General features: G+C 37.6%; 3 protein-coding genes across 3 annotated transcripts; 2 read left to right on the plus strand and 1 right to left on the minus strand.

Moving 5' to 3' along the window:
- Window positions 1-911: 911 nt before the first annotated feature.
- LOC307038890 (uncharacterized protein) lies at window positions 912-3,344 on the minus strand (the record flags this gene model as incomplete). The annotated part of the gene is made up of 4 exons (XM_079680564.1): window positions 3,323-3,344; window positions 1,996-2,197; window positions 1,762-1,889; window positions 912-1,126 (listed from the first exon to the last, which is right to left on the minus strand). The coding sequence occupies exons 2-4, from the start codon at window positions 2,160-2,162 to the stop codon at window positions 912-914; spliced, it is 510 nt and encodes a 169-aa protein (XP_079536690.1). The 5' UTR covers window positions 2,163-2,197; window positions 3,323-3,344.
- An 86-nt stretch (window positions 3,345-3,430) lies between these two features.
- trub2 (TruB pseudouridine (psi) synthase family member 2) lies at window positions 3,431-6,720 on the plus strand. Its single transcript, XM_079685726.1, has 7 exons — window positions 3,431-3,688; window positions 4,262-4,396; window positions 5,061-5,135; window positions 5,222-5,283; window positions 5,368-5,449; window positions 5,788-5,997; window positions 6,097-6,720. Exons 1-7 carry the CDS (start codon window positions 3,571-3,573, stop codon window positions 6,390-6,392), a joined length of 978 nt encoding a protein of 325 aa, XP_079541852.1. The 5' UTR covers window positions 3,431-3,570; the 3' UTR covers window positions 6,393-6,720.
- LOC307042036 (high affinity choline transporter 1-like) lies at window positions 6,534-15,025 on the plus strand. Its single transcript, XM_079685719.1, has 9 exons — window positions 6,534-6,650; window positions 9,439-10,124; window positions 10,238-10,351; window positions 10,874-11,029; window positions 11,646-11,794; window positions 11,884-12,027; window positions 12,401-12,554; window positions 14,135-14,349; window positions 14,433-15,025. Exons 2-9 carry the CDS (start codon window positions 9,941-9,943, stop codon window positions 14,961-14,963), a joined length of 1,647 nt encoding a protein of 548 aa, XP_079541845.1. The 5' UTR covers window positions 6,534-6,650; window positions 9,439-9,940; the 3' UTR covers window positions 14,964-15,025.
- Window positions 15,026-15,138: the final 113 nt, after the last annotated feature.

Consider the following 15,138-nt stretch of genomic DNA (forward strand, 5'->3'; position numbering starts at 1 on the left):
GGGTCCACGGTTACTGTATGATAATAGCCATATATAACAACACTTATGTTATTCTTTCTGACCTTAAACTTAAGGAAACATCATGTTTGACATGTGTACTCTAACTTCAGCTCAGTTTGCTTTGTACCAGTCATACCAACTGATGGTGAGAGGTCAATTCATACCGCCAGACTTCACCTATACTTATTTTTAATGGTTTAAGTTACATGAGAATTTAAAACTGCAGCTCCTTTGTTATATGTCAGTTGAGGTGGTTCGGGCCCCTTGTAGGCCGCCTCCCTGGGGTGGTGATCCAGGCACGTCCAGCTGGTAGGAGACCAAGGGGCAGACCCAGGACCAGTTGGAGGGATTATATCTTATATCTCCACGCTGGCCTGGGAATACCTTGGAACCCCCCAGTCAGAGCTGGTTGATGAGGCGATGGAAATATACATTTGGGGCCATTTTCTGGAAATGCTCTCTCCGTGACCCGACTCCGGATATGCGTTAAAAGATGGATGGATGGATACCTTGTGTGTCTTAGAAATGTCATATAAGCGTAATGCTAGTAATCTAATATATAAGAAAGTGTGTGTGTGTCTAAAAATAAGAAAGTTAATTAATGTGTAACGTCACATTATCATGTGTGGTACATGTTTGACCAGTTGATGGAACAATGACGGCCCAACTTCGGTATCTTTCCCCAGGAGAAAAAAGAACGGTGTATCTCAAGTGTTGATCTTATTTTTTATCATTAAGATATGCAAATTATTTAAAGGTACTACATACATGTATTATAGTATAAGTACCATATTTACCTCAGTGAACAGAACAACTTGATATTTTCAAATGAAAACTTTTATACTTAAGAAGAAACAAGGTAAATAACAATAAAATGAAATCTGTAAGATCTGGATTTAAAGCTGCTGTTTTTAGCAGACGGACCAGTCCAACAGTTCATTCAGCAGGGATTGCTGGGGGCCATGGCTCTTGGAGGCGATGTATTCTTCGTGTTGAGCCTCTGCTTTCAGCCAGCGTTTTTCCCGCTTCTTCTCGTGGTTCTGCTGGTACTTTCCAACCCAGTGTTCAACTGAGAGTCTGTCCTTCTGCATGGACTGCAGGGTCTCTCTGACCTCAGCGGTTTTTCCTTCAGATAAAAGAAGATACAAAGTTTACTTGCATGTTAATACAAAATGTGACACAAGGCCACAGTAGAGGAATATGACACAAGCTATGAAGTATCGGATTACATGTCACAGATTATTGTTAGAAAATTGAAATAACAAACAGGATCACAAATGTACAATACATTTAGAAATAAAGATCGATATATTATAGGTCGACGTACTGAAATAATTGTCTTCATTGTTCATATTTAGGCTACTTTAATTCTCCTTTATTTTAAAAACATTCATTTTTGAATGCAGTAGGTAGACACCTGATTTTTTTTAAACAAAAATACATTCTGTGCTTTTGATTTATGTATTAAGCATTAACAGCATTTGTGAACCCTAACTGTTACTACATTTTTGATATGAAATATCTTGGTTTCTCTTTTCTAAGGTTACATTGTTACATACACTTAAGTAAAAATCATCTTATTGTTGTTTATTTTCTCTTGTTTTTATTTGCATTGCACTTCATATTGACGTATTCCAAAAGTAACGGAAAGTAATCAGGTTCAATTAATTTGGTATTTTGATACTCAGATTAAGGATGTGTAACTCGTTATTGTAACGGATTACATTTTTAATTAACCTTCCCAACCCTGATGATACATACCATCAGACTTTCGGTTTGGTTTCGCAGAAAGGAGAAGATAGTTGGAGTTATCAGTGACATGCTCAGTTTCTACTTTTTCCTCTGTGCGCCAGTTTTTGCAGACACTTTTATTGTTCAATGCATTTTTACTAAAGAAAAAACAATAAAGAAAACAAAGAAACAAGGTAAATAACAATAACAATAAAAAAAATCTGTTAGAAAGTGGATTTTAGGCAGTTGTTTTAGCAGACGTACCAGTCCAACAGTTTATCGAGCAGAGATTGCTGGGGGCCATGCCTCTTGAAGGCGATATATTTGACGTGTTGAGCCTCTGCTTTCAGCCGGCGTTTCTCCTGCTTCTTCTCGCGGTTCTGCTGGTACTTTACAACCCAGTGTCCAACTGAGAGTCTGTCCTTCTGCATGGATTGCAGGGTCTCTCTGACCTCAGCTGTTTTTCCTTCAGAAAAAAGAAGATACAAAGTGTACTTGCATGTTAATAAACAATTCAACACACGTTTTTTCTCCAGTTAATTACTTAAATTAAGACAATTGTTTTTTGTATTACAAGTTTTCTGAAATAGCATGTTTAAATATGCAAATGAGCCATACTCTCATGGAGTAATATGCGCATATTTTAACACATTTCAGGAACACAACTCTGAACATTGGATAAACCAGGTTCCAAATTCTTGTTTAATTTTGTAGTGATATTAGCATCTAAGGCTTTTACAGAAGGGATTTTGGATATCTCTTTCTATCACTCCATACATCAGAAAATACTGTCAACAGCCCTAAAATATCAATTTTCGCCATGTTTCTAGGTATAAAATGTTATATACTGGAAGGTTTGGTGTATGGAAGTGCTACTGAAGTGGACATTACTGACTCAGAGTAGGAGAAAAAACCATAGGAAAAAACTCATTTTGAGAAAACGACCTTTAAAGATTGCTGTGTGGCGCTACCTAAACCCTCCTGTTCTTTGGATGACAGCGCTTGCGCCTCGACGCACTCTGTGAAGGTATTTCATGTTCGGGGTCATTTGTTTTTTGTATAACCTTGTTTAGTGCAAGTGACAATTGTTGTCGTCTTCTCTGTGAACGTTTTTTTCGCTATTCTTTTGCCATTTGGAGATTTAAATTTCCGGCGGAAAGCTAACGAGGAAGTGTTTTAGTGATGCATCTGAACGAATCAAGTTGTCAGAAATTGACACCAGCCAATGAGATTTATTTTCTTGGTTTAAGACCCCTTTGTACTTTCAAGATTGTTTGCTGATACAAATACATATGGATCCCATGAGATTGTGCTATGGATTGGGCAGGAGAGACTGAGCTTTTCAACGATATCTCTGATGAGTCATCAGAGATATCGTTGAAAAGCTGTAGGCCTATCTGCTGTATAATACAGCAGATAGCTTCTGCCATTGGCTGGAGTTATGGCTCCTTCGAAGTCAATTCCTTTGTATAACTTTCAATCAACCTTCCCAAAAAATAGTCAACTATATTCTGCCTTTCCTATTTCCTACTCAATATAAAGCCGTTCATTATTTATCCTGGTGTTTTCATTTCACACGGCTTGTCGTCACCTTGTCGTACAGTTCTGCCAGTTATACCTCCAGTACCGCAGGGGGCAGTGTGTTCAGAGAGAGTTAACTACACATAAATACATTTGAAAGACATCTACGCATGCGCTAAGGTTACCATGCAATGGATGTAGTAAAGTCAAATGGAGAAAAATCTACCGAAAACTAACTACTTTTATCCGTGAAAAAGCCTCAAGGTTACCCTGGTTCTATATCTTTAGAGACCGGGATGACCTGATGTTATTAACATAATGGCAACTCCAGCTATTCGGATGTTTCGGAAAATAGAGGGTTTGTTTTGTGTTTACAAACCCGCTGGTGTCCACTGGAAACTAGTACGTGGTAGCATCGAGACAAGTCTTCTAAAAGGTGAGGATAACGCATCCTGAAAAATGTAGTCCATCGAACACACTAACAATTTAACATGTCTGCTGTTAGGAATGATACAGTTTATTACAGATGAACAATTAACAACAAGTGACTCAGCCTTGTCTTTAACCTTGTGGACCAACAGAGATGATAGGACAATTCTCTCAGCTTTACTCTCATGGGAAAGTCCTTTTCTCATTTATTGTTTGTCAGTGTACTCGTTCCTTTTGAACTCAAAATGATTTTGAATCTGGCTGAACTGTAACTTCTTTGTCCCTATTACAGAAAGTTTGTTGTTATTTTTGAATTTAGAGTCTAACAACAATGAAGTAGATAACTTGATGTTTTATATAGACGAACTGCATGTCCACAAGGCTAGATATTTTTCAGTTTCTCATAAAAACATGTTTTTTTGTTGTTGTCTTTAAATCATGTACAAACAAAACAAGCTTTACAAACTTCTGAACTCTTGAGAAACATCTTGTACTTCATTGACCAATGATTTTAATTGCTATTCAATTTCACTTTTTTAAGCTGTTGTCTTTTTGTATTGTCTCTCAACTCTCTCTCTAGGATTGAATGCTACACCGTCCCAGCCACTTCCTACGGAGGTGCGCTTCTTGGCACTCCCAGTCAGTGAGGCTGAAGCACCCAAAGGACTCACACTGTCTGCAGCCTCTATGCCAGTACTGTCCAAGCATCCTCTGGGTACGTGTGTCCACTTGACCTCCCTTGTCAACTGAGTTGATTCAAATCAACACACAAGTATTATAGGTTAATTATAGGTTAATGCTGTTTGCTCTCAAATAACTTATAATTGTCACTACAGTGCTCCCAAAAAACACTGTGTGTTTATATTTACAAACTCAGCCTTTGTAGTTTACTTACTCAATAATCTTAATTTGATATTAGTATAAATCATGACTTGGTGAAAAGTATCTTCTGCTAGGGAGCTGGGTTTCTGATTTATAATCTGCTTTCCTACCTTAATGCTGGTCCGAATAAAGTCTGTAACTCAACAGGGAGATGTCATTTTTGTCATCACATTTACTCATTCCCCCCTGTTCATTACATTTTACCCATTCCCCCCTGTTCATCACATTTTACCCATTTCCCCTGTTCATTACATTTGACCCATTCCCCCCTGTTCATCACATTTGACCCATTCCCCCCTGTTCATCACATTTGACCCATTCCCCCCTGTTCATCACATTTTACCCATTCCCCCCTGTTCATTACATTTTACCCATTCCCCCTGTTCATCACATTTTACCCATTCTCCCCTGTTCATTTAAAAACAAACCATAGAGACTGGCTTGATGGCTCATTACCGAATTGAGTAAATAAAATGTGTTTCTTCTGTGTGTGTTAGTGACTGGACCTGAATTTCAGAATATAAAAGTTGGAGTAGGACATCGCCTGGATGCATCCTCTTCTGGCGTTCTGGGTATGATTTAATCTTTTTTTTCAGATCATGTTATATTTAATATATGACATCTCTCAAAGTATTCCTTCCTTTTTTTTTAACTTCAGTTCTTGCTGTTGGTAATGGAAACAAGGTCCTAAATAATCTCTACAATACACGAGTCACAAGGGTAATTTATCATTCCTGCTGGTTTTACATCAGATGCAATACAGATACTATATACACAGGTTTAATGTTGTTTGATGTGTTTCAGGATTACACGTTGGAGGGGGAATTTGGGACTGCAACAGATGATTTCTCTCACACAGGCAGAATTGTGGAAAGATCAACATACGGTAGGATAACTTAATTTTTCCTGTACGGTTTCAGTTTCAATAGTAAATGTACGTTACATACCGAGATATAGTTTAAGATCATTACAAGTGAGAAGGTGTTGAATACAATTTTCCATCAGCCAATCACCCTGTAGTATGTTACTGTGAAGGATTTTATCATCACCAGTTGATATATTTTGAGCATTATATAATATGTGACCTTTCCTTTGTGTCATTTCCACCTTTTGAATGTAGGAGATGTCATGTTTTAATCACTGGCCAAACAAAACTAAGGGTGATTGCATCAATTATTGTGAGTTTGACTATATCTGACTCTAAAATATTGTTGCTTTCAACAGGTCACATCACAAAGGATAAGCTGGAAAGAGTCTTGGCGATGCTGCAGGGAGCCAATCAAAAGGCCTTGTTATTGTATTCAAACGTAGACATGCGTTCGCAGGAAGCCTATGAGATGGCTGTGCGAGGTTCACTTGGTCCAGATGGGAAATCGCTGCCTATTCTGACAGGCTTACGCTGCATTCACTTCGAGCCCCCCAACTTCACTTTAGGTAAATGCCATTTAATTTGACAAACGACAAATCTAATTTCACAATTGTAAATATGCAAATAATTAAAATACTAACTAATAGTTTTCCCTGTTCTTACAGAGGTGCAGTGTATTAATGAAACTCAGAAATATTTGCGCAAAGTTGTGCATGAGATAGGACTGGAGCTGCGCAGCACAGCAGTGTGTAGGGGAGTTAGGCGGACCAGAGACGGCCCCTTCACCCTGCAGGATGCGCTGACCCGGGACCACTGGGCGGCTTCTGATGTTATACAGGCCATCGGGAAAAAACGCTCCTCTAAAAAAAAATCTAATACACAGACCAAGGACTCACCGTTGCAACCATCAGAAGAGACTACGACAGTCAACCAAATGAAACCAGTGAGGGAGCAACAGTAGAAGACTGGAAATAACCTGTTGCTGTGAGCAGCAGGTTATACAAGTCAAAGAACTGCTCCACTTTGACTCTATGAGCCTGGCCTTCAGTAGGAAAGAGATATGAAAGACCCCAGATCCTGATTCCTAAAAGAAGTAGTAAATTGGACATAATAACTCATTACACTATGCTTTTGTTTAACATTCAAAAGTCCATCCATCTACAGACACACTTGCTGGATCTCAAATATGAACAGTCCAATGTTTTCACCATTGTTAAGTGTAAGTTATTCCCAAATAATTTGCTTTATTTTTGTCATGAAATAAATAATAAAAATAATTATTTGACTAACATTTTTAAAAGACGTTGTTCGGTTATGATATTATTTGATAACTTGAGCTTATGTCTGTAGACGAGATCTACAACTTTGTATTTTTACAAAGTCGTTGGTGCCATGAAAATATGCATTTTTATAACAAGTGAAGTTAAAAAGACACTCATGATCAGAACACAATGTTGTTCCTTTAGAAAATATTATTTTAAATCAGCTTAAGGCAAATGTTGACACAACCTGGTCATACCCTGATCTCATTTTGAACAACCTCCTGCTGTGGTTGAGTGTCTCCGAAAAACAAATTAAAATCAACAGGCAACTATCAGCCGGCTTTCCCAATGTCAACAATATTTCATCTGTAGTAAAGGAGAAAGAAAGGATGACCCCAATGGCAACTTTAACAGTTCACTAGGCCGGTTTAAAATACAAAATCTACATATGGCATTTGTTTTTGTCCATAACCTCCCCATAACATTTTGGTAGTTTACTGGATTTTCTTATTTGTATTAAATAAAATCAAAATAGGTATAAGTTCTCTTGAAGAAAGTTGAAATTCAATTATAGTATTCTTCATTTCTGTTCTTATACAGTTACATATTTAGCTTGTTAAGCTGACCTGCTGTGCAATCAAAGGTATGTTACTTGCAGAAGCAAATTTTGGAATATTTCTAATTGAACGCCTACATGTCTGCATGTAATAAGTACCAAACTATATTGTTCTTTAAATTAAATGTATCTGAAATTATTTGGAATATATTCTGAATAACTTCCTGGTGAAAAGAAGGAAATTAGGGCTGTCATGTCTTCTGATTACTGCAAGTTACAAGGTTTAAATGTTCCAGTCTAAAAGTGAATTATCTGATTAAATGGCAGCAACAAGATTTATTCTCCTGGAGGGTCATGTAACCTGTGAGGTCAAAACCAATTACTAATGTCGGATTTGGTGCTGGCTCAGCATTTGTTTCCTAAAAAAACGCTGTTTTGGGTTTTTATGAGGTTATTGCAGTGGCGCCATTGTTGGCATGTTCTTCAAACCAAAGAAGGACTTGTTGTTCCTGCAGGAACAGTGTTGTCATTGTCAGCCTGGAAACACAAAATGAACTACGTGAACATGCGGTCCTCATTCTGGGGATTTTATTATCATGAGGCATGACATAAGCACATATTGATTTAAGATATTAAGCCATGCACATTTTAGGGAGAAACAAAAACACTATACAAAATAATCAAATAATGATTTTACAACATCTTTTTTTAATTATAAACAGTTTGTATGTACACATAAAATCAATCATCCATAACCTTAATGTAATCATTACATAACCCTGTTATATTATTACAGCTACGATGAAGAAACTCAGGCAAGTTGCTTAACACTGTAATACTTGACAAAATGTATAAAAGTAATCCTAATTTTAGTGGATGCTTATTTGTTAATATCAATAACCTATTTGTAACTTCAAGTGGTAAATTGGCTGTAAATCAGGAAGTACTGGGTTTTTATGAGCAGTATCCTAACCATGAACTAAACACGTCTCCCATAGTTTGCTGTGGGAAACAAACAAAGAACAGTGAAACTAAGCAAGAATTTGAAAGTACAAACACGCAGGTGAAAACCTCAACTTCAAACCACTGAGAGGCTGTTATGACGGGTTTCTCTCTGGTTTCCTTCACAACATGTGTAGCACAGCATACTATCTCTACCATCTTTACCATTGGCAAGCAAGTGGGGTAAAAATAAGTACATTTACTCAAGTACTGTACTTAAATACACTTTTGAGGTAGTTGTACTTTACTTGAGTATTTAAATGTTTGTAAATGTATATATAATATATACATAATTAAAGGTGATGCTCTATTCGTATCCATGACTTAGTGAAGACAAATACACTTAAAAAAACAGAAACCTTGACTTTAATTCAATGTATTGTGTCAACAGATTTCAACAGGTGAAGTGTGTTGACATAATACATGGTCAACGTTTCAGTTTTGTCAGTGAAAATAAAATGGCTTGATTAGGCTACAGCAGGGGTGTCCAAACTACGGCCTGGGAGCCAACTGCGGCCCGTGGTCCATTTTTTATTGGCCCGCAGGAAATTCGAAAGGTATAATGGAATATGGCCCACATGTGAAATTTGTGCTTCTTTTATATCTTACTTTTTAAATATGTACAGTTATATCATATAATATGAATGTGTTAATAAGCGCAATTTCCAATAAAATTCAGTCGAAAACATTTTCAAACAAATCTTAATTGATAAAAAAAGGTCAGTAATTAAGTACCCCTCCTAATTCCCCTTGAAAATCCTTCTATTATGAATGATGCAAGTTTTGTGACCCTGCACCCATTGAAAACAAATTTGATCTGTGACTTTTTCTACTTCATTTCACATAACAAAATAATACAATAGAAATGATTTGTAAATCCGATATATTGGAATCTCTATTCTGTATCAGAGTTATGCACACATCATTAATAATCCCATGTGTGGAGCCGAAGTGCGGAAGGAATAGACATGTAGGAATTTATAAATTCTTCGTTTACTTAACTTATCTTTTTTGTAAAAGAGTTTGAAACACATTGCTGTTTTTAAATTCGAAATAATGTAAAAAAAAACAAGAAATTAAATGAGCATTTTTTTCATGGCATTGTTTTTTAGCTTTGTGTCTAAAGCCTCTGTTGTACAGATTTATAACTTACCCCATCTCATTTTTTCCGTGTGTTTGACACATAGAAGGACGATTTTGGAAATCGCAACTGAGTTTCACAGACGTCAGAAAGTCTACCACCCTAATTTCAATGAAGACAAGATGACTACATTGAGTCATCGCTGAAGAATTTCAAGGATACTTTTGTATGCCAGAAAGGGTGCATGTACTAGCATAACATTTTTAATTCATCTGCATAATAAGAGGAAAACTTATCTCCAAAAATCAAAACAATTATCATCTGTTTTTGGCGTTGGCAGTTGGGTTTGAGTTGTTCTGGTCCCACACAGTTTAATCTTAAATTACCTTTTTCTATCTGGTCTTGACTGTAAAAGGGAGGTTTAGTACAAGACGTCAACGATGACCTTGACTATAGCTGCCTGTGACTTTTTAAATGTATCATATCACATTACAGTTCTCTGTTTAATTTACTGCATGCATCCCCTCATTCCTTGTCTTCAGCTCGGCATGTCTTGATAACCCTTGTGCGCTTTCCCTGAGTTTGTCGTCACCAGAAAACCCTCCACCATGGCCGTCCATATACCAGGCCTGATAATGATGTTCCTCTTCTACCTTCTGGTGTTGGGAATCGGTATCTGGGCATCCATTAAATCAAAGAAGATGGAGAAAAACACACACAGTGGACAGCTGGAAGTTTCTTTTCTGGCTAACCGGAAGGTAGGCTTGGCAATGGGAGTCTTCACAATGACGGGTGAGTTTTGAAAGAGCAGACACATCATTTACTATTCAAACTAGATCTTCATGAATAGATTACCCAAATGTATGGAAGTTCTGCATGTCTGTGATGTTTATTCCCTACTGCAGCTACTTGGGTTGGAGGTGCCTTTATCATTGGAGTTGCAGAGACGGTTTATGACCCCACTAAGGGACTCATCTGGGCTCTTATTCCTCTGCAAATGTCAGTTTCCTTTATTATTGGTAAGATCTTAAAAATATCATTAAAATCCCCAATTCAAGAGCTTATAAAAAAGACTATGGGTCTGATGGCTTTTCTAAAATATCTTAACCTTGGCCATACTCAAGATACTGTATTATGCAATACAGAAACACCTAAAATGGTCTTAATATTAACAAACTCCTAAATGTAAATGTTCTTACATGTTTTTGTAAACAATAAAGGAAGGAATCATTTAATATTCCATAATAATATCATACTTTCAAAACAGCCATGGTTCATGATGGGTACTTTTTTATTTGATACTTTAAGTACATTTAAGTGGCAATACTTCCATACTTCTACTTAACTAACATTTTGAATTCAGGACTTTCACTTGTAATTAAGTATTTCAGACCAAAGTATTTCTACTTTTACTTAAGTAAAGGAACTTCTTCCACAAAAAAATGAAGACAAAGAAGCATTAGGCACAAAATACTAAAAATAAGATTCTTGAACTAAATGATAACTGTTTGCACCACTATGCTTGCTGTGTCTTTTTAAAGGTGGACTGTTCTTTGCAAAGCCAATGCGGGAAAATAACTACATCACCATGATGGATCCATTTCAGAGGAAGTATGGGAAAACTCTGACCGCAGTTCTTGCCATTATTCCTTTCATCAGTGAATTGATGTGGGTTCCAGTCACATTGATCTCCTTGGGTAACATGAACACATTTCTATCCAAAGGTTCTAATCAAGTGTTGTCAAATTCGAAGGTCACCTATCATACAACATCTAATTGTTCATGCATTTAAACATAAACATGTGTCCCCACTGTGTTAAGAGATTCTGAAAGTTTCAGGACAAAAACTATTCTCTCTCTTTTTGTCCTGATACATTTTTATAAAAACCTGTCTGAAAATGAGCTGATAAGATTTTGGCTACTTTGTGATGTCACAATGTTTGGTGAAAAGAATGAGTTGTGCATCCATTGGCCAATAACCAACCAAGGTACAGTAACACCCGCCCACCTTATCACCTGAATCTCCTCCTAGAGCACCATTCAGTTTTTTTCAAACCAAACATCTCTCAGAGGGGCGTGGGAAGTGGCTCCTTATTTTCATTTAAAGCTACAGATACAGAATCAGCACTTTTGAAACAGGGCTGAAACAGAGGGGATTATGGGATGCTGCAATGCATGATCCCTTGATATTTCAAGCCAAACACTTCAGATACATGTTTTGTATATATCTGAGGCCTATAATATATTGATGAAAAAGAGTATAATAGGGGACCTTTAATGTTTAAAGGAGTGTGTTTTGTGTGCCTCCAACAGGGGTCACTGTTAGCGTTTTCTCCGATCTACCTTTAAGTCTTTGCATCTGGATCTCCGCTGCAGTAGCCATCACCTACACTCTTCTTGGAGGTCTCTATTCCGTTGTTTTCACCGATGTCGTCCAGCTGTCATTGGTATTTTGTAGCTTGGTGAGTTCAACACTAACACAGCAGTTGTTTCCAATACAATGAATGTTTTTCTCTTCAATGTTTTACTGTATCATTTCCTCTTCTCACAGTGGCTGTGTACCCCCTTTGTTCTGGCTAGTGATGTTTATACTGACATCACTAAAACAGCTTTCAACAACACCTCTCAGGCCTCCTGGATTGGCCACATTGAACCTGATGACGTGTGGAGATGGATTGATAATTTCCTAGCAATGGTAAGGTATATTATATATGTACTCAGTCATACATTCTGGAGTTATAAATTAGCTACATAAAATAAAGAGAATTTGAAAAACCATCAGATAGATATTATTTTTCAAAGCAAAGTATTTTTTTATGTTTTAAATAATGTCTAGCAGCACTCTTTAAGAACGCACCTTTTTTTACTTAGTTCAAGCCCAAATAATAAAGCAATTGATTTGATCAAGATATAGACATGAAATAAGTGCATTAGAAGTATGTATGAAGGATGTAGGCGCTGTGTGTTAACATAAGAGAATAACGCATGTAATAAAATTAAGATAGTATCTCTGAATCTGCATTGTTGATTTGCACAAAGAAATGAAGATAAGTCATTGTTTCTTCCAGAGTGTTGGAAATCTGGCATTTCAAGACTTCCACCAAAGGATTCTTTCCTCCAGCTCCACGTCTACAGCCAGGATGATCTGTTTTATAGCGGCAGGTGTCGTCCTCGTTATTGGAATTCCACCTGTGCTGATCGGTGCTGTTGCAGCCTCAACAGGTAAATCTCACACACTGGACAGCAGCAGCGCAGTGTTGAATGGGAACATTATTCAGCAGCAATTGACCAATATCTGGGAAATGGTCAGGAAAAAGAACCCTGAAAATGAATTGGTCATTGGTAGAAATAACAATACATACAAGTAAAAATTGGCAAGCATACTCACAATACCAATACATCTTCACACAAATATAACTGCACAAAGATAAAGAATGTTGGGAGGGAACTTTTGGATTTGAGCCTTTGTAGACCATTTAAATGCTGTAGTGGAAAGGTCTTATGTTACCTTATATGCTAAAACCAAATGCTACTAAAAGCATTGTCTAACACTACTGTACCATTTCTTCATATGTGCTGTTTTCTCTGCATACTCTAAAGAGAGGGTCATTAATCTCAAGCGCTTCAAGGCCACAGAGCTGATTTGGCAGACTATGTTGAAACTACTCCTCTTCACACTAAGTTTGAACTTCCATGTGGTGATACTCCTCTTCACACTAAGTTTGAACTTCCATATGCTGATAACCGTTATACTTTCGACAGCTACACATAAAACTGTCTGCCTGCCCTATCTTGTATATAAGCTTTGCTATTCTGTGACTATTGCGCACTCCAGCAGACTGCTCTATACTCTGTGAGACATGTACCTTTGAAGCTTCAAATAAGTAACCAGAAGACAACGCTGCCTGCTTTCATCAGTTTATTATTGATTACTCTCATTGTACATCTTTACAGTATTGACGAGTTTAAAATATCCACAACAATGCACCAAGACCTTTGTAACACACTGAACCCAAAAAAGCATATTTGGGCCCCTTTTAAACGGCTACTTCCTATCAATATGCACTTATTGGGATGTTATTAAACTCTTGCTTAATATGTTAATAGCAGTTGTATAATGTTGTTATGCAGAATGATGCATTAATAAGGGTTTTATGAGGACTAATAAAAAGCTAAAATGCCACTTGTTTGGCAAATACTGAATGTACTCTTCCAATGTCAGAGTAGCACATGATAACAAAGGCCCTACGTAGCTGTGTACGTCACCGGATGTATGATTACATAGAAGAAGCTCATGAGACACTGTGTTGAACATACGATAGCTATGGTCCTACGATTAACATGATGACACAGCCCCTAGGGAGATAGGCTTATGACTGTCATGTTTATTTCTCACGCAGGCTTTAGCTAATCTGAACTAAGAACAGAATACTGCTTTGAACCGGTATTCTGTATTGTGACTGTAACACCCTCTCTTATATATAAACATGTGAAGGGTCTGGGAACTATTTTGTCCCATGCAGCTCTGTGTGTGATCTTTACTTCCATTGTTGCAAGGACAATACATACATGTATCCTGATATTGAAGCGCAAGCCGGTGACGAGTGATATTGTTCCTAACACTACTAATAGGCATGCTATTAAGCAAATACTTTATGATTTACATGTGTATCCTAAAATGTTGCCATACAATGTAAGTATACTTTAGCATTTAGTCACTTTAGTTAAATAGTAAATCATACCAAGATACACTTAAGTGAACCTTCTCAATAGCTTTACAACATCTCTATCTTATGTTGCAGACTGGAACTCCACCACATATGGTTTTCCTTCTCCGTATGAGCGAGGAGAGGCGGCCATGGTGTTGCCCATCATCCTTCTGCATCTTACCCCAACAACCATTTTTGTTGTTGGTATGGGAGCCATCGCCGGTGCTGCAATGTCATCCACCGATTCGTGCCTGTTGGCAGCAACCTCCATCTTCACCACCAACATCTACAAGATCATCAGACATAAGGTGCTAAAAAAAAAAGGTGGAGAGAAAAGTGTGGTCATTTGACATTTTTAACTAAATTAAGATGTGCTTTTCTTCTTCTCCAGGCATCGCACAGAGAGCTGCAGTGGGTGATTCGCGTCTCCATAGCGGTGGTAGGGATTGTGGGAACTTCCCTCACCCACCTGGACAGCAGCATCTTGGCGTTCTGGATCCTGAGCTCAGACCTGACTTACACCATAATGCTCCCTCAACTCATCTGCATCCTCTTCATCAGGGTTTCCAACGGCTACGGGGCCATTACAGGCTATGTCGTTTCTTTTGTGATGAGAGTTCTGTGTGGAGAACCCGTGTTCAATCTTCCTGTCATCCTGCATTTCCCAGGTTGCACATGGAAGGACGGGGTTTACATTCAGCACTGGCCTTTTAAGACTATTTGCATGCTGTCCGCCTTGATCTCCATTGTGATGATTTCCTATGTGGCTTCATTTCTGTTCAACAAGGATATCCTTCCTGAGAAGTGGGACGTGTTCAAGGTGAAACACCAGAAAACACCAACAGATGGCGCCAAAGGGTGCGATGGAGAAAAGGCTGCTGTTACTAATGAAAATGAACCGATGCTTGAAACAGGTTGCTAATTTTCAATTTCTATTGACTTTATGTCTTGTTTTATATTTGTAACATTGTTTTTGGTGTAAATAATGTTTTCAAGTTTTCATAATCAAACACCAATCAGAATGTTTCAGTAATTACTACATTTCTATTCCTTCTGCACTTCGGCTTCCACCACACATGGGATTATTAATGATGTGT

Source organism: Notothenia rossii (assembly GCF_949606895.1).
Source record: "Notothenia rossii genome assembly, chromosome: 5".
NCBI classification, from domain to species: domain Eukaryota; kingdom Metazoa; phylum Chordata; class Actinopteri; order Perciformes; family Nototheniidae; genus Notothenia; species Notothenia rossii.

What these genes read in the sequence shown, in the direction of transcription:
- trub2 (XM_079685726.1), top strand. Translation starts at nt 3,571, where the DNA reads ATGGCAACTCCAGCTATTCGGATGTTTCGGAAAATAGAGGGTTTGTTT. An exon ending in ATCCTCTTCTGGCGTTCTGG is followed by an intron (nt 5,136 to 5,221) that starts GTATGATTTAAT and finishes TTTTAACTTCAG; the next exon opens with TTCTTGCTGTTGGTAATGGA. An exon ending in GCCCCCCAACTTCACTTTAG is followed by an intron (nt 5,998 to 6,096) that starts GTAAATGCCATT and finishes CTGTTCTTACAG; the next exon opens with AGGTGCAGTGTATTAATGAA.
- LOC307042036 (XM_079685719.1), top strand. Translation starts at nt 9,941, where the DNA reads ATGGCCGTCCATATACCAGGCCTGATAATGATGTTCCTCTTCTACCTT. An exon ending in TTGATAATTTCCTAGCAATG is followed by an intron (nt 12,028 to 12,400) that starts GTAAGGTATATT and finishes TGTTTCTTCCAG; the next exon opens with AGTGTTGGAAATCTGGCATT. An exon ending in ACAAGATCATCAGACATAAG is followed by an intron (nt 14,350 to 14,432) that starts GTGCTAAAAAAA and finishes CTTCTTCTCCAG; the next exon opens with GCATCGCACAGAGAGCTGCA.